The sequence below is a fragment of the Pygocentrus nattereri genome, chromosome 27, assembly GCF_015220715.1.
Source record: "Pygocentrus nattereri isolate fPygNat1 chromosome 27, fPygNat1.pri, whole genome shotgun sequence".
Taxonomy (NCBI): Eukaryota; Metazoa; Chordata; class Actinopteri; order Characiformes; family Serrasalmidae; genus Pygocentrus; species Pygocentrus nattereri.
In genome coordinates this window covers 9,543,230-9,562,389 of record NC_051237.1, presented here as the reverse complement: position 1 = coordinate 9,562,389, position 19,160 = coordinate 9,543,230, and the positions used below count along the sequence as shown (strand labels likewise).

At 41.1% G+C, this 19,160-nt stretch overlaps 1 protein-coding gene across 1 annotated transcript in view; it reads right to left on the bottom strand.

Annotated features, from left to right (window-relative positions):
* Positions 1-240: 240 nt before the first annotated feature.
* The window catches only part of gatad2b (GATA zinc finger domain containing 2B), a 41,661-nt gene continuing 22,741 nt past the window's right edge, over positions 241-19,160 (bottom strand). The window contains exons 2-11 of the mRNA XM_017692915.2: positions 12,000-12,359; positions 10,615-10,744; positions 8,508-8,639; positions 6,646-6,774; positions 6,064-6,234; positions 4,248-4,635; positions 3,483-3,685; positions 3,255-3,365; positions 2,790-2,985; positions 241-722 (exon numbers count right to left, since the gene is read on the bottom strand). Of these exons, the coding sequence (XP_017548404.1) occupies positions 586-722; positions 2,790-2,985; positions 3,255-3,365; positions 3,483-3,685; positions 4,248-4,635; positions 6,064-6,234; positions 6,646-6,774; positions 8,508-8,639; positions 10,615-10,744; positions 12,000-12,358 (1,956 nt within the window). The 5' untranslated portion in view covers position 12,359 and the 3' untranslated portion in view covers positions 241-585. The remainder of the gene's footprint in view (positions 723-2,789; positions 2,986-3,254; positions 3,366-3,482; positions 3,686-4,247; positions 4,636-6,063; positions 6,235-6,645; positions 6,775-8,507; positions 8,640-10,614; positions 10,745-11,999; positions 12,360-19,160) is intronic.

The following is a 19,160-nucleotide window of genomic DNA, read 5'->3' as shown; positions in this document are numbered from 1 at the left end:
AAAATATAAGAGCTTTCATAACATGAGAGAAACCTCTCATAATTTTACAGGGTGCAAAAAGGAGGAGGCTTAGATGGAAAAGAAGAGCAAGAAGAATTTTTCAAGTGACCCTGGAATCTAGCCCCCTCCCTCAAAAAAGAAATAAATAAAATTTGAAAAAAAAAAAAAAAAAAAAAAAGAAAAGAAAAAAAAAAAAGAAAATTCCACAAATCACTACTAATAATCGTAATAAGAATACCTGTAACAGAAGCAATAATAATAATACTAATAATAATAATAGTAAACATAGCAATAACAACAATAATACGTTGAAATAAAGAGCTTTGCTATAGTAGGAAATTGAATTCGAGATGCACTGACAGTCTGGTGTTCATCATCTGGCTGAGTCGTTCTCATGGGTTAGTTGGGTAGGCACACGGACAGGCACTGCATGCGACGGGGGGTGATGGTTGCTATGTGTGTGTGTGTGTGTGTGTGTGTGTGCGCGCTTTTGTGTGTGAGAGAGAGTGTGTGTGTGTGTGTGTGTGTGTGTGTAGGGATTAGGGGTGGAGGGGTGTCCAGAAGGGGCCTATGGTCTGCTGGAGCTCATTTCTGGCCGGTGATGGACTGAGATATGGAGCGCGGAGGGATCATGTCCAGCAGGTACTCCCTCTGTCGGTCTGCTAGACTGGATGCCTTGTGGCCTCCCACACCTCCTGGGTTCAAATAGGCAATATTCAGGCCTGAGAAGAGACCGAGAGAGGGGTCAGCATGAGAGAGAGAGAGTAACAGAAGAGACGATAGAAAAAAAGCATCAAACCAAAAACAAGAGAAAAGGCTAAAAGCACAATACCATTCCAATATACACCATACCATTCAAATGTCCTAAAAGTATTTATATACAATAATAATTAATACATTGTATCTTATTAAATAATGCAATTACTATAAACTAGAGATAAAATGGATTTTCAGATGGTATCTGCCTTGAGATTTGTTCACCACTTTTGAAAACAAAGCAATCTGGATATAATTTTTTAGTAACATCATAAATGCTCTCCAGCAGGGCTGTCAACAGGTGGACTGCAGTAATTCAAATATTTCCATGGACCAAACAAAATACTTGAAAAAATAGTTGCAAAACTGATTAATACGTGTAAAATAAAAAATGGTCGGCTTTGTGACATACATGAACCAGCTAGGCTTCTCTAGTAGTCCTGAAATGCAGTTTATCCAATCACATGCAATTATGTAAATAATTAAGACCACTCTTTAGAACAGGGACAACAGGGGTAGATTCAGGTCAGAAAGTGAGTAATTTCACACATTTATACACTCACCAGCCACTTTATTAGGTACCATTCAGTTGCTTGTTAACACAAATAGCTAAACAGCCAATCACATGGCCACAACTCAATGCATTTAGGCATGTAGAGGTAGTCAAGACAACTTGCTGAAGAGCAGACCGAGCATCAGAATGTGGGAAGAAAGGGGATTTAAGGGACTTTGAACATGGCGTGGTTGTTGGTGCCAGACGGGCTGGTCTGAGTATTTCAGAAACTGCTGATCTACTGGGATTTTCACCACAATCATCTCTAGGGTTTACAGAGAATGGTCCAAATAAGAGAAAATGACCAGTGAGTGGTCAGTTGTGTGGACAAAAATGCCTTGTTGATGTGAGAGGTCAGAGGAGAATGGGCCGACTGGTTCGAGATGATAGAAAGGCAAGAGTAACTCAAATAACCAACCGAAATCTCAGAGGAACGTTTCCAACACCTTGTTGCATGTATGACATGAAGAATTAAGGCAGTTCTGAAGGCAAAAGGGGGTCCAACCTTTTACTAGCAAGATGTGCCTGATAAAGTGGCTGGTGAGTGTAGATTTTAAATTTAATTTACTATTTCTGGTCTTAGCAGTGAAGCAGCAACATGGCTTGTTTTTAAAATTATATATATATGTATTTAAAACAACCCTTTGAGACCAAACCAAATGTGTCTCACTTTCTCAGAGTCCATGGTGCTGGTCAAAAATGGAGAGACGAAGTGCCAGCACCACCGTGAAACAAAACAATCACTTAACTTACTGACAAAACTCTGTTCTGAGTGTTGGAAACAGACCATTCACAACAGGAAGATAAATAAAACACAAAGCTCAACATGAAAGGTCCACCTGTGTGTGCATCCATTACTGAGAGTAAGAGCATAAAATGCCCATTAAGAATAGCCTTTTTTAAAATTTTATTTTACTTTAAAATAATTTATTTTATCTTTATGTATCTTATGAAAAGACATGATTTTGATATTAAGACTATTTTTCTTTTACATTACTCATTCTTTCTAAACAACAATAGCCAACCAAATTGACAATGTTTACTAAGATTAAACAGATACATTCAGAATAAAATACTTGATCAAAAAATGTTTAAGGTGCCTTTTTAATTTCATTTTTGCCTGAACTACTCATCAACAGTTAAGCATTTAAAAGGCTTCCACTGTCAGCTTTCACTTAGGATCGTGTGCTTATTAAAAACCTAGTAAGCAAGATATTCAATATAACCACATATTTAGTGGAATACCCTTGCTGTACAACTTCAGAATGATCTCAATTACAGCTCTGGACTCATCATCATCATTTTTTTTAGAGTCTCCTAGCTTCACACTGATTATTTCATATCTGTGTACTTATACAAATCAAATTGGCTTCATATTATTTAAAAAAACTTCATTCCAACTTTTGAATGGCAGTTTAATTTCCATTCACATAGGACCGAAATGCAGAGAGACCAAGGGTCTCTGAGGCAGTTCTCTCACCAGGGATGTTGTAGATTTGCCGGCGGCTTTCGTGCTGCTGCCGACTGCTGCTGCCACTGGCGCCACCGCAGTGCTTGCTGGTCATACCCAACAGGCCACTTGCCACTGAGAGCTGGGAGGCCTGGGCAAAATTAGAGAGCACGCCCCGTGCTGAGCTGGACAGTCCCCGATGCAGGTCAGCCTGTGGCTGAGGAGCCTAGTAAACACAACCAAATAAAACCAAGTGTTACTGGGCAGACCATCAATATTTCACATTTCATGTCTAAATCAGCTTCCCAATCAGGTCTGTAAAAGTAGAAGAACTCCAGGTCCACAGGATTGTAACAAACAATGACTACATGTGAGGGGTCTGCCCTTGTAACTGCAGGTCACATAAAGGTTACAAGGCACACTATGTGAAAAACCACCAAACCCTTTTCATGTGACACACAGTGCATAATGAACATATGCAAGACAGTGTTCTACCTGTCGGAGAGCATGGTGTCGGATCATGCTCTCAGCCTTACTGATGCTGGGCACAGTCTGAGCCGAGCTCGGGGAGAGAGCAGCCTGCTGCTGCAGCCTCTGTTCAATCTCCTAACACACACAACGGGGAGGGAGAGAGAAAAAGAAAAAAGAACTCCAGAATCAACAAATCAGCTCACAACTGTAATGTGGAAGATATAATAACATTGATATCAACGGTCAACTCACCTGCTCCTGCTGCAGGGCCTTGACAAAGGCGTTCTTCAGCCGGTTGGTGTGCTCGGCCTTCAGGGCCTTCTTCTGATTGGAGGTCATGCACTGCTCACACAGGATGCGTCCGCTTTTCTCTTGCTTCCAGTGTGGGGTGAAGTCGGTCCTGCACTGGGCACAGAAAAATGGCTCCATGCGGGCCAGAGACCCCCTCATTTTACCTGCCATAACAAAATAAAAGAAAAGAATTCCATTCCATTTTTATTAACTTCTCAAAGTTTTAAGGTAAAATTTTGTGAACCATGAAATCTCCAGTTTCATCAGGACTGCATGAACGTATTTGGAACAAACCAGAACTATTTCATAAGATGCATTGAATACACAAATGTGACTGGAGAAACTTAGTTGAGGAATACGGACATTAAAAATGTTACATAGATTTTTTATTTTGGAGCTTGAAAACAGGCCTAAAATGAGTGCATACTTTACTGAATATTATTATAATTGACAAAATTGATTCTTAACATTCTAATGTCATCATCCAGTCACCAAAACTTAAGATGACTAGACATATTACGGTATAGCCCTGTCACACAACTGTTAAATAAAAAGTTTCCTTCTATCTTGACTCTTAAAATCTTCTAAAAAGTTTTCACTCCTCATTCTCAATATCAGGAAATTAGGTATTTCATTACAAAATGCTGTAACTTTTGAAACTGGTTTATAATGTTTTTTGGATCAAATTCCTTTAAGTGCTTTGCTGTATGTGTGTCTGGGACTCACCCTGGCTATCAATGACGCTCTGGACCACCTCCTCCAAACCCACCATGTAGATGAACTCGCTGTTGGCAGCTGAGGGCAAGAAGTGGAGCAGGGGGGCGGGGGGTTTGGGTGGTGGGATCTCCAGAAGGGTTTTCTCCAGCTGCTTGCGTAGGGCCAGTTTGGCAGCCGCCTGGCTGCTGGCCTGGTCACTCAGTGAGCCCACAGTGCCTACACCAGCCACGTTTGAGCCACTGGGAAGTGTGGATGGGCTGACTGCCCCAACTCCGCTTACACCCACTCCAACGCCTGGAACCCCCGCTGCTCCGGCTGCCTGCATGTGAGCCAGATTCATATAGATGGCTGTGGAAGAGCTGGAGCGCTGGGAGGCCGCCACCTGCTGGCTGGTAGCCTGTAGCACACAGACGAGACATTATTCAGCAAGATTACACTCCTGTCATTTGTTCAATAAATTACTAATAAATGAGAATATTAATTAGAACATCAGCAATCATCCACACAATGAGAGTCCTGGTACTATTACAGTACAGGTATGAGCTCCACTACACTGCTCATTTGTTTAATTGTGAGCAGGGATAATGTACATAACTGCTCAAATGTTTGGAATCACTTGTTATAATAAACAAAAAGATACTACTTATCAATAAAAAAATTTAAATTATCTCTTTATAGTCATAACATACATTCAATCACTTCAAATATCATTAAGTATCCTCCATTTCTGACTCAATACAGCTTTCTCAATTACATTTACATTTCTGTGTTTGGCAGATGATCTTATAAAGAGAGACTTGCAATGTTATTATGTTATAGAGTAGGGATGGATCAATACTGATACTGGTATTAGACTGATACCACACTCATTAACTTGTACTCGACCTCATAAAAAGGCACCAATACCATCATCCGATACCACCTGATACTATGAGATGTAAGCCGAGTGTACACCACCGAGCTAATGGACTAATGACTCAAGCTGGCTGTGAAAGAGGATTTGCTCACACAGAGAAGCGTTACTGACTCTGTGGTGTTGGACAAAGCCATCAGACACTGTAAACATTCCGCCTAGGTATATCTCCACCAGGAATACACTGTGTGATTTTAGCTTGTTTAACAAAAGAAACAACATTTGCTGTCAAAGTACATACATGAATTTTCAATCTGACTTTGTAAAACAGGCTGTAGACAGACCATATTGTCCTACCATGCACTTTGCCTTGTTTTAGTATTTAGAAGCACTGCTGAACCTCAGATTCTTATTGTCTTCGCTCATTAATTGTTCACAGCTTTCTGTAGGGGTTGCGATTTCTGTAGCACACACCAAGCATTTTTTTACAGTGTGGGTATATAAATTGTGAGTTTTGTCCAGACACTATTAAAATTGACAGGTAAGGCAAGTAGGCTACTCAGTATGAGACCAGACTCTGTATCAGCAGGTGCTAAAAAACAAAACAAAAAACAAACAACAACAAAAAAAAATAAAAGCATACTCGTACTAGGTCTCAAATAAATGGTATTGATGCGTCTCTATTACAGAGGTGGGCAAATGTATTGTTAAAAGTCTCACCCAAGGACTAGGTGTAGTGTGAAGTGCCTGCTTGATCAGGGAAATGAAACCCAGACTGCTTCATGGAAGGCAGGGGTGCTATGCTAACAAAAATGGTTTCATACTATTGAAAATATCTCAGTCTCAATCTTTGGAAGAACAGTTTATGTATGTTGTACCATATGACTGCACAGTTTAATTACAGAAGTCAACATGGAGAACATATGTTGGAGCCCTACAAGTTACGAAGGGAGAATGTTAGGTTGAGTGTACCTGCTGGTAGTTGACTGCATTGCCCATGCTCCCTGTGGAGGATCGGCCCATGCCAGGCTTAGAGGGCACTCTCTGACCCTGCAGCTGGGCTGGGTTAGGGGCGATCACCCGCTGGGACATCATCATCGGGGGCAGGGAGGCACTGGCAGCAGACCTGATCACCGTGTGTCCCTGGAACAAACATGCATGGAAATAAATAAAGACATGCAGTAAAATGAATAACCACTAGATGTCAGTAGATGTTTGATTTGCTGCCACTACTACACAGTCACTTTTAGTAAAAGGGAAATGAATAAATTGTGCAATATTTACTACTGTACAATGTGAGCTACACTTTTGTGAAGAGAAACAGACTAACATTTCTTAATTAATCTTCTAATCTGATAAATTGGTTTTGATATTGAAACAACCAGTCTATCAAGTTTGAAGAAAAAAAAAAAAACACTAAAAAGGCAAATCCATTTGTTAAGCATGCATGCACTGCAGTTCTAATAAGGTAAGCTGATGAACCAGAATAAAGAGTACTATACAAAATAAAACTAGAGGAACACAATCTATTCTATTTATTAACAGCATTGACACCTGTGCTGTGCGGAGATTCTGGGGCTCGGAGGTGTGCATGCCGGGCCGAACGGGCAGCTTATTCAGCCCCTGTGAGCTGTGGATAGGTGAGGGCTGCACGGAGGAGGGGGCATTTTGGACCACTGGTACCTGAAGAGGAAGGGGACACAAAGAGAGACCAGCATAAACCTTGCACACTGTTACAGGGTTAACCCTAATGTCTGATTTCTGAAGTAATCCAGTGTGTGTGTTTTCACAACTTTTGTTAATAGAGAGGGCAAAACTTGTCTTCTTCTGTAATTCCACTAAATTTGTTGTAGATTCTATTGGCACTAATGAAAGCAGCCAGTCCAAAGGCCTATTATTACTGGTCAGCTTACGTATGTGTAGAGACAGTGAGAAACATCTCAACACTAGAGCAGCAGGACAAACATATCACAGTGCTGTGATATACTGCTGGTAAATCTGTTTTGTTTTTTTTGTTCTCCTCCATAGCTGCACTATTTCACCCCACAGTGTTTGTTCTAAGATGGCTTTACTCCCACTACTTTTAATTACTTTCGGTAAGCTAAAAGACAGGGCACTTTTTGGTAAGGAAAGCACTGCCGAAGATCATTACCTGACAAGCAGCCAAATCTGAATTTATTCAACATATTGAATATTTCTTGGATTTTCTCCTCCAAGTCTAACTCACTGACTATGTGTTTATTTACAATTCCAAAACAGACCACATTAACATACTTTTCAGCAAATCAATAGTTGATTGCTTATCTAAAGCATGAATCCAATCAAAAAAAAAGCAAGAGGAAGTGGCTGATAAGTATTATAAGTTCAGACTAAATGGCTTACTATAGAGAACATTCTAGCAGGTAGGAACCCACAACACAGTCACCAATCACATTATTTTTCTCTCTAAAAAGATGCACTGAAATGAAGTAGTTTTTATTTTGCTCAAGCTAAAATGCTTGACAAGGTAGTTTTAGTGTGACATTGCTTTGAATCAGAATGCATTGGGCTGACTAAGGAGTAGTGGTGTTAAAACATGAATATTAATTTCCTTTTTTTTCCGATATGGATAGCGCTGTCACCTCACAGCAGGAAGGGCCGAGGTCTGATTCCCTGGACAGACGACCAGGGTCCTTTCTGCTTGGACTCTATATGTTCTCCCCGTGTCTGCGTAGGTTTCCTCCCACAGTCCAAAGACATGCAGTCAGGCCAACGATAGACGCAAATTGCCCCTACGTGTGGATTGGCATCCTGCCCAGGGTGTTCCCTTCCTTCCACCCAAAGACTACTGGGATAGGCTCCAGCACCTCCGTGAACCAGGAGGATAAGTGGCTTAGACAATGTATGTGTGTATGTGTGTGTTTGTGTGCAAATGATAAAACACAATATCTCCAATAGAGATAACTATGAAGTGCTGCACCCCAAAAACACATACACTGAGTAAAATTAAATTAGTCTTCTAAAGAAATTCTTTGTCTTAATTTTGCTTTCATTAGGTGACAGAGTCTTGGTCTGGCAGTTGAACCTTGACCGAAAAAATAAAAAACAAGCAGTTTGCATTGTTTTTACGTTTGTATGGAAAAAGTGACACTGTACTTTAGTATAGCTCAAGTATCAGTGGCCACCCAGAACAAAGATGAGGTCATATGTGTGTTCTGGCATTTCAGTGCATCAAACTACAGGCATGAAACAGCTCCAGGACAGTTACGTAAACAACAGTAATGCTTGAAAAGAGAACTAGTTTCCATTAGAGTGGAGCAGTAATGGTCACTAGCCTGCCTGAGCCAGGTGCTGGGGCAGTATTAAACAGTGTGGAGTGAGGTGTTAAGTCAGCTGTGCTGATAAATGGAGGTAATGGGGGAGAGTGGAGTATTGACCTTCTGCACCACATTCTCTTTCTGCATCTGGCTCTGTCTCAGCTTCTTCAGCAGCACCAGCCTGGCCTCCTCCAGCCTCAGCTCCTCACGCAGTGCTTTGATCATCTGCTGCCTCTCCTCACCCGTCTTCCCCTGCAGAGCACAACACACAAACATGAACAAACAAAATACACACACAAACATGATATAACTGTCAAATGCAGACAGCAACTCCACAACGACAGTGATACACACACATATACCAAACCTGACTCAGGAAAGATGACCAATTGAAGAGGGATGAAGACAGTCTATACAATGCTGGTTAAAAATATTTGACTCCCTGACTTTGTTTGAATTCAAGACAATTATTAAAATATAAAGAGAAAATGAGACTGTGTCTGTAAGAATGCTGCCAGGAACCCATTGCTGATAAAAGGGGGGGAAAAAAAAAAGTTTGGTCTCAGACACTTGACTGACCACCCCAGAACCCAGACCTTAACATCAATGAATGTGTTTGGGATTACTTGGATCGTGAGAAAAGGTAACTGACTTCTAAGACAGAACTTTAAAGGTGAAAAAATATCCAGATATACACAGAAATATACAGCTTTTCTTAAAAAAGATTACCTGAAAGAAAGAGAAGCTGCAATAAAAGGCAAAGGAGAGACACACTAAATACTGGAAAACATGGTATTTAGTTGTTGAGGCATTCGTTCTGCTATTCTTTATCACCAGACACTGAAAAATGAGTAATTTGTACTGTGTTCAACGTGTCTTTTGACCGGTTTCTGATTTTTGCACAGTACTACATTTTTTAACACTCAATTTCAAGTGTTTTCCTTGATATGAAAAGTAGGTTTTGTCTAAATAATGATTTGACAGTTTTCTTTTCCAAGGTATTAATAAAAGCTAATATGAAATCATATATTTTCTGGCTCAGAATAGGTTAAAACCCAGAAAGGTTTGAGTGCTAACATCACAACAAGAGAAATAAATGTGTTGACGTGAATTATTCCCAAAGTTATACTGTTAGAAACTCTTACATGTGAGATACTACGTTTCTCTAAATAAACCTGATTAGTCTTTAATATGTTAAGATACTGAGAACCAAAAAAGAACACATTGTAATTTGTATTAAATGAGTCCTATTTTACCCAACCCTCAGTTTATTGGATACAAACATTCATTTAGAAGACACGTTATGTTTCCAGTTAAACTGAGACACAGAAACTAACCAGGTATTTACTTGTCTATACAATCTTGGGCTTGAAAACATGACTCACTGGAAACCTGGCATCCAGCAACAGCACATTTATTCTCGTTTACATCAAAAATGGTATTGGCTATGAAACGATGTTGTAAACAGCAGAGGCGGTGGTGAAGGCGGGGTTGGTGGGTGTGGTTATACTACTGGAAGGCAGGGCCACTTTGCTGTGATGTAGCAAAGAGAAGAAAATCCCAAATGCTTGTTGAATCGCACACCATTTTTTCTGAGAGGAAAATACGCCAAAAACGCCAAAGACCTCTTTTTTGTTAACTGGAGATTTGATGAATGGAATATACAGTGACAAATAAAGCATATGTGAACTTGCAAGGAAAAGTCAGGTTTGCTTACTTGGGCTCCTTTATGAACCTGTGTACAAATGTGCAGCAGTCAACAAGGCTTCAGTCTTGCAACAAGCCAAATTCTGCGACCCCCACCCCCGGGAGCAGGTGTCGGCTGGCTAAACCAACAGAATCTCTTACTGGAGCACAGAGCTGAGAGACCTGTGGCCAATCCCTTCCTGAATGACAAGTAAACTTTATAAAAAAGGTCTTCCAGGCCCTGGGAACTGACTAAGGAACTGAGCTCAGTGGTGTGACATTAAGCGCACAAGCTGGAGACGCTGTGATTGACTCTCTAATCACAATAATGTCCCGCTGCTGCATGGCTTATGGAATGACTCACATGGCTATAGGCCTAATAAAAGAGACTGCAGGCCTGACAATGAGTGCAGTGCAGTCGGCTGACAGACCCAGACACAGTCTATTAGTGTCAGTGAATGAGGGGCTGCACAGCAGAGGCAACACTGACACAGCAGCACAGGATGGCAGGACGAGTTCTTCTTCATGAAAGGGGCTGTACCTTGAACAACTCCAGGTTGGGGTGATGGTGCCGTTCCTCTGGACGCGGGGTGCTCCGCGGGCTGGACGCTTCATTATCTGACAGGATGATCACGTCTGGAGATGGAGTGCGTCTCTGTCGGTCCACATCGCTGGGGGACAAAGACAGATGTTTAGTTCACCTCTGTGGTCCTGGAGATCTACTTTCCAGCAACACCTGCTCCAGCTAATTAACTTCTTCGGAATTCCGTGATCAGCAGGATCACATGCATCATTGTACAAAAGCTCAGAAGCAGGTTCACAGGTTGTGTGTGAATGGCTTTATTCGTGTTGTAGACATTGCAAACCTAGGCTCATTCACCAACAAAGAAAAACTGTTTTTCTACAAAGATGCACTTCAAATCAGACTCTGAAAGGTTACACCTCAAATATTTCATTATGCAGAATTTTTTTTTTTAAATCAGTGAAAATCCCATTTAAGGTGTTCTGCAAATGCGAGTCACATTGGCACTATTACAAATAAGTGCTGGGAATGCTTTTCTCTTAGAAAAGGGGCAGAAAAAGGTCAAAGTGCCTTCAGAATCTTAATTAGCTGTATAATATCAAAGTCTAGCACACTCCTCGCTGCCCTACCATATCTTCTAATGTACATGTGCTCACAGAGACCAGTGAGCTGACGCTAATGTTAACTACGAGTACCTATTTAACTAGCATAGCTGGAACTAAATTAGCCTCATAAAAATACAAACAGGAAAACTTACATATACCATGGATGCAGTTTTAATGCTTTATTTCTATTTATATAGCCTAAGTGAAGTGTTATACATGCTAATATCAAGTCAGCTACTCACATTCTGACAACTTCAGACTAGACTACATTAATGAAGATAACAAAGACCTAAAGCTGCTCAGTGACTCAAGATGTTTTAAGCAATAGCATCATTAGATATTCACACACAAAAAAGCTTTGAGTACGGTGCTATATTATTTTTTACTGGCCTGAACCAATTCATCACGACACTCAAACTGCTTCTTCCCACACACAGTAGCACTCACTAACCAGGTCTGAATAGGCCTTTTTTCTTACCTGTCTCTATTTAGTCTTGACTCGTATACTGGCATATTCTGCACATCTTGGACATAACATACTTAATATTGCACATATTGGTATAATAGTAGGTGTACAATCTAGAATCTTTTCACATTTGCATGTTACAGTTCTGTCCCATCTGATTTATAGTTGAATTTCACTTTACAATTTATTTCACTTAAATGTATATTATATGGTAACGTTTGTTGCTCTGCCTTGTATTGATTTATCCTTCATCAATAGATATTCTTTGTACTTTAAAGATCCTGAGCTTTCCTAAACCTGAAATTTTCTCTCTACCCTGCCACTCCTCTCACCTCCTCTTGGCGCTCATATCTACAGGTTCATCCATCACGTTCTCTTTGCCGTTCTTGCTAGGCCCTCCGTGGCCAATAGCCCTCAGGTTGCCGTTCAACTTCTCCTCGTAGGCTGAGGCCCCCATCAGCCCCTGGCTGCCCCCAGGGCCTTTACCCTCAGCCATGGCTGCTGCCATTGCAGCACCTTCCAACGCAGCCAGGTCCTTGCGCTTGAGCAATGCCAGCATCTTCAGCCTCTCCATGGCCTCATGGCCCTCCATCTTCAGCCGCTTGGCCAGTGCCTCCTCTCTTTCATCCGCTGTCTCCAAACCCCGCTTCAGCAGGTTCAACCGCAACGCCTCCTCAGACATCCGCTCCATCCTGCAGGTTTAGAGATTTAGAGACAGAGGATCAAACATTAGGAATGTCCCTTGATCTTAATCCATGTGCTTTAAAACTGAGTACCTGTCAAAATCAAGTCTCCGATATTTAAAATTTTAAAGATAATTAATATACAATATAGTGCACAATTAAACTACAATAAAGTTAGTAACACAGGTACAATTTTGATTAGATCTGCTGCCAATTACATTAAAATCAACCTGGCATAAAATTGTTTCTGGTCATATTAAGCATGACTCATACCTAATGTAAGGTGTCTGCCTCTAAAACATTGATTACTTTACATGAATATGCACCTATCAGGCAGGGAAAAATAACACTAAACAAAAACATCTTTCAACTACCCTTTCTTCCAGCCATGCTTATCATCAAGCAAACTCAGCTCCCTAATTCCATGTTTCCCTCTGAAATTCATCACAGTGTGGAAAAAAAAAACTTGTGATTTCTGCTTCATGCTGATTTTAAAACTCAGTAATGCAGTTTATTTTTAGTATCTGCATAGTGTGATACACTCTAATAGCTTTTGAATTTTAGAGTAGTTTCTTATGGCTTGTTGAATGTTATTTTCCTGTTTACAGTTTATCTAACTTGCATCTATTTGCAGATCTGTTGTTCATGCAGCTGTTGCACTCTTTGCGTTATATACTTCAAAAACAGTTCCAGAGTGCAGACTTTGAACTTGATGAAAACGTTCCACACAACTACAAGTGGATAATGTCTGTTTATGTCACTTTATGACTGCATTTCATGGCATTTTTGCAGCAGTAAACGTAGCACAGAGGTAAAGTAGTCTTAAAGTATCAGAACTGGATTCAGTTTAACAAAGTCGACAGTGTTCCGTAACATGCCTCAATTGGCTCCTATACTGATCATTCACATTGGATTGAGACATTCCAACAAATCACCTCAGTCCCTACTTATAAGGTCAAGTCATTTTTGAGAGAATGCGATGAACTAGCTATAGATTACGATTTTCCAACCCCTGTTTGAGCTCGATGCAAATCAGTCAATTATTTTGAGGCTTTTCCTGACTAAGTGCTGTGACTGAGAGGCAGTGAGCGAGAGAGAGAGAGTGTGAGTAAGAGTGAGCATGTTGTCATGACTCCTTCTCACACGCCCACACGCAGCTTGCCTCTCGCTGGGGCAGTGGACTGCAGTGTTCGAGAAGCAGACCATTTCCAGACTTAATTGTTTAATTACATGATCGTTACATTCAAATCATCGTAGTTTTCATGGTCTGACATGAGTGGGCTGAGTGAACGGATGCGCTACGCTCCAGGAGTCTCTCCCTCTCTCATGATCAGCTGCCTCTGTGAGAGCGTGTCCCCAGCTGTAGCAGTATCAAGCTGCAGCCCCACAGACTGATGATGTGAAGCCCCAGGCTGTGCGGAAGAAGCCCTTGTTCGGGCGACTGTAAATGGCTCTTTTAAGGATGGGGTTAGTGCCTTTCCCAGCCATGTTAGCCAGTTATCCAATACACAATGAAAACAGTGAGTTATCTATCCTAATGTAACATTAAACTTATGTACCTACAGCGTACATTTTCTGAAATACTTTTTTTTTCACTTACTTTATAAACTTTCACCTAACCTTTGTTAGCTATCTCATCAACACTTTAGCTAGCTAGCTAACGTCCACCCAAGCTGGAACTACCAAAGCTCGTTACTCCTCAGCTCCAGCTACAACGGCAGGACAGAATCCTGAACCTTTCCCCAGCAAACTACTTCCAACTCAGCCGCTTCCGAGGAAGGGGGTGACCTTCAAGCTTAAAGAGAGGGATCATATTCCTAGGTTCTAATTACTGTGATTGTGAATTCAACTCTTATCTGAGGAATCTAATTACACATGTCTTTGTTCTCTAGTGAATGAAGGCTTTGCTAGCGAATGAATGCCCAAGGTCTCTGCACGAAGGGTAAAAGTTTAAAAACGTCAAAAAGCTGATGGGAAGCTGTGCTGAAAGTTGAAAAAATTGCCCTGAAAACCGTCCTCAACACTCAAACCTATGATCCTAGTCATATAATTATACCTATAGGAACCTCCTCCCTCTTTGGCCAAAAACATAAACATAAAACTGATTCGTATGCCAACAAAAGCACATCTGGTACTGGTACTCACACCAGCTGAGCACTACAGATTAGCTAGTTCTACTCTAGCAGCACAAGTTAAAATCGTACCAGTTGAGTAATAATGGGAAAATCATACTGGGTGAACAAAACCATAAATAAAACTGGCTGAACAGAACTGGTAAATCGGTCTTATTTGACAGAGTCCTCAAGTTCATGCTGCTTTACCAGGACAAATGTTCTCAGCTGAAGCACATTCATTAATCTTTCCAATGCTTGAGTCCAGTGAGTTGCTTAGCTAGGCTAATCCAGAATGCATGATCATGAAGTGGAATACAAAAGCAACAATGAAACTGCACATCTGCTGAAGCAGAGCTCTCCAGTGGTGCATTCTTGCAGGCGGCCATTAGCCCAAGTCCCTGCTCTTCCGCCTCTGGACAAAAACGCACCACACCATCCACACGGGAGCAGAAAAAGCTCAGAGGCCTGGGTCTACAGTCTACAGCCTGACTGAGCCACTCCATCTGTGTGTGTGTGTGTGTGTGTGTGTGTGTGTGTGTGTGTGTGTGTGTGTGTGTATATGTGCATGTATGTGTGTGTCACAGAGTTAATATAAGGCACACACACATGCGAGGAGGTCATACATGTTCAAGTGTCCGTGAATCGGATTATGTGTACACAGAGTAGTCTGTTCGGCTTTGGCCATGTGTCATGTACTAGCGATCTAAATGATCATGTGTGTGTATGCTCGTCTCTATGTGTTAGACACGCATGAGCGAGCCCTTCATAGCCAGAGGGAAGAGAGAGACTCTTCCTCCTCCCTTTCTCTTGAATGCACGCGCACTCCCGCACGCACAGGGGGAGTGTCTGGGCAGCGGAGAGTGTGCGGACACTCTGCAGGCTATTGTTTGTGGTGGAACCTCTTTATCTGTCTGATGCATTTGTATTCTGGTCATAGCAGCTCGCCCCAGTATAAGGTAGAGCATTAATATCAGGTGCAACATGGCATTAATGCCTTAAAGACACACTCACTCACACACGCACACACGTATATAAAGGGGTACACAGACAAACATTTGAACTTGGCACCAAGTCAATAAATCCAATAAATCTAATCAATTAAATAATATGCGGCCACAATAGTGGAAGCTTGTTTATTGTTGTATTTACAATTAACAAGCATGCTTTCGAACAACGAATCAAGTACATTTTAGCTACTGGGTTGCAGCATCTCACTGTAAAGCCACTTTATTTACAAACGTATGTCATAACGTGACAGCAAACTTCAGCCACTGTATTTATGATGAGGCAGACAGGCAGACCAGCTAGGCAGGTGGGACCATCACAGTCACCACACCACCTCCATTAGCTCTCACAGTGAGTGCAGTTAACAAATTCTGACAATTTGATTTGACACAATTAGTTCTGTGTCCTACAAAACAAGTTTGTTAAAAGGGAAAAAGAACATAGACACATTTACAGGCTCTACATGTTTTTACATTGTGTTCAGACTTGGTAAGTCTGGAGCTGGTACGACTGCTCCGTTAGTACATTACGCTGGAACTGGACAATGCTGCCATAAAAACGCTGGCACACAGATAAGACCCCTTGAGGAGGATGGTCTTTGTCCACTTCTAGAATGGACGGTTTTGGTTTAAAAATTAAACTGAAGCATGTTTGAAGCCTTTATTAAATACCTGAAATACATACATATATTTGACCACACGTCAATCACATTACGTATTAATGAACAAAGTTTTTGAAATTTTATCAAGTGCTGCAGTAGCTTCATCCAACTTCAAGACATGGAAAAATAAACAAACACAAAGTCCCATGGCTTTGTTGCTTAAGAATGAGGAATAAAAGACAGACAATATAAGAAACACATGGGGGAAGAAAAAAAAAAAAAACACAAGCCCAGTTAGATCAGTGTACAACGTACTTCAGAAAGTTTGTGGGTTGTAGTTGGTAGCAAATATGTCAGAAAATATAATTATCTACTTTAGTAGTCTAGTTTATTTTTTTTTACTCATATGAATAGGGGTGGGTGATATGACAAATTTACTATGACATTATTTTTATGATATGGATCATAACTTTTTGATGTATAGATGCAGTGCATGAGCAGCGCCCTGTTTCAAAAAACTATAAGTACAATTATTTTCATTCAACATTTCACACACTGTGATGCACTAAATGCACGCTTGGTTAGTGTTCTTTAAGTATGGATGATATCCACACAATATGTTCAGAAAAGCGCCCGCATAACAAAATCGATCATAATAAAATACCATATTGCCCGCCTCTACACATGACTTTTGTTGACATCTTTTAGTTTGATGTCAAGTTCTTTGCCATAAATGCTAAGTGAACCTGAACAAAAATGCCCCAATGTATTATTTCCTGCTTTGGTCTGGACCAAGGCAACCAAACTACAGATATAAACATATGGTGACCAAAATGTGAAACGCTGTGGCCATGGGCACTGGGCCATAGGCAGTGTCTCCTGCTGCCTACACATGCTCCACAGTTCAACTTTAGACATATAAATCTGGTATTACAATAAAAAGTCTGAAGTGAGCAATATACAGCCCGCAAGTAAAAAAAAAGTGTAGCTATGCAAAAATGTATCTTGCAGTATTACAGAGTACAACAGTGCACAGTGCCGAAAACACTCACAAAAGCTTCCTGTCAGAACCTGAGCAACGGCAGGCTGACTAATCTCCTCATGGTGGAGGAAAAAAAAAAAATCAAGAAAAGAACTGAGTTTATAATCTCAGGCTTCACTGCTATCACTCACTTTGAAGTAACGTGGCATTCAGACTCTGCTGTAGCTGCTGCTTCTCTTTGACTCTGATGTACTTGCAAGAGAGGAAGTTTGTAATGGAAGACAAAAGGTGTGTAGCTGCAATCCCCCGCTCACGTGACGCCTGAGCTCAGCCACGGTTATTGCTGAGCTGCATTAACAGTCAGACTACAGCAATGCTCCCTCAGATGCGACCATTACAATGAACTCACAACCGAGAAAGAGAGAGGATCTGAGGCTAATCTATGACAAATGATGGTTTAGGTGAGGGTGGAATGGGTGCACTGCACCAAGCCCACTGCAAGACCTCTGGAGAGAGCAGTAATAACACTCACACATACATGCACACACAAAGAAACCAAAACGCTTTTTTTGGGGTGGATGGAGGAGGGGCATTCCAGGCTATCTAATATTAGTCCCAGCTCTATAAAGCATATGAGCTGTTTTCTTCCTCCCCTCCATAAGACATGACTAATCAGCAAGTACAGCATGGAGTTGTGCAGCCATTGTGACCTTGTTCTGCACAGAGAGATATATTAACAAAGCATGCTTGTGTGTGCCTGCATGTGTATGTGTGCTGTAATCTGTAATCAGTGAGTAATGCTGCTCGACTGGGTATTCGACACCTCCACATATTACTGCTTACAGTACACCACATAGTACAGTAATACCGTCCAAACCACCTAGACCGCAAAACACGTTCACAACTTGACAAATTTCTTTTACATCAAAGAAGCTCATCATAGTGAAAACGGATAACGCCGGATGCGTAAACCAATCAAACCGAAAGAAACTGGTCACCAAAATGAACCACCCATGCCCCCCCACCCCCACACACACCCCACCTCTCACCATCCTGCTCAAATGCAGCCTCTGCCGCTGCTACCAAACCAATCAGGCGCCATGTTCATCAAATCCCCTCGCCGCTGTACTGCACCATGAACCCAATTAAACCCCGGGGAGCCACGTCTGACTGGTCTTAAAATGCCATATTGTACAGCAGTCCCCAATTATAAATTAAACAGAGCCGTAATTGGCCCCTTGATCGCTTAATCATCTCTCGATTATCTCATTATTGCTCGTTCTATCATTTTATCAGTCACTTTCATCCACACATATCTACACACTGATGCTGGTAATCTCTCGCCTGTCATGCTGCTCCAGCTGAATATCTATATGATCTACATTAGTTTTATTAACACGGACGCAAAAAGAAAAATTGTGATTGTTCATGGGGAACTCTCAAACAAACAGCATGACATGTAGCAGTACTGTGGGTGTAACAGTACATTCAGTAAATGATTCATTTCTATTCACAATACTAGGCTCAACAATACTGTATTCTCACAATAATTTGTACAAAAATCAAATGCAGAATGGCAGTCATATTACTGCAAAACAACCGACATCAAAAACGTGCATTCAAATGTTTAAATGTCTGCAGCATTTCCTAACATGTTTCAAGCCAATTAGTTAGTAACATGATCACAAACCAAGGATAACCAAATGGAGAAAGGAACATGCCAGTGCAGACTATAAACAATCAATGCAACAATTTATTTAGTCTTTAATTAGAGCTAACATCTGCAAACATCTACAAAGATCAAGCAGCTTCTCAGAAACTCAGTCACTCTAAACAAAAGGATACATTGACTTTATAAGTTGAATAATGCCAATGCATTCCTGTGTGAGGTAACTGAACGACCTGCGTCACATAGCAGACCATGTCTGACAAGTCAACATTCCTGACGCTTTGTAAGCCAATAATCACGTCAAACTTAAAGCAGTGAAGTTAGCAAGCAATAAAACAGTGAAGTTAGCTTGTAGAGCAGCTGCATGTAGCTGCTGGTTACACAGGCAAAGACTTTCACAACTGCTGTGCACACAAAGTGCTGCCACTCTCTTCTATGT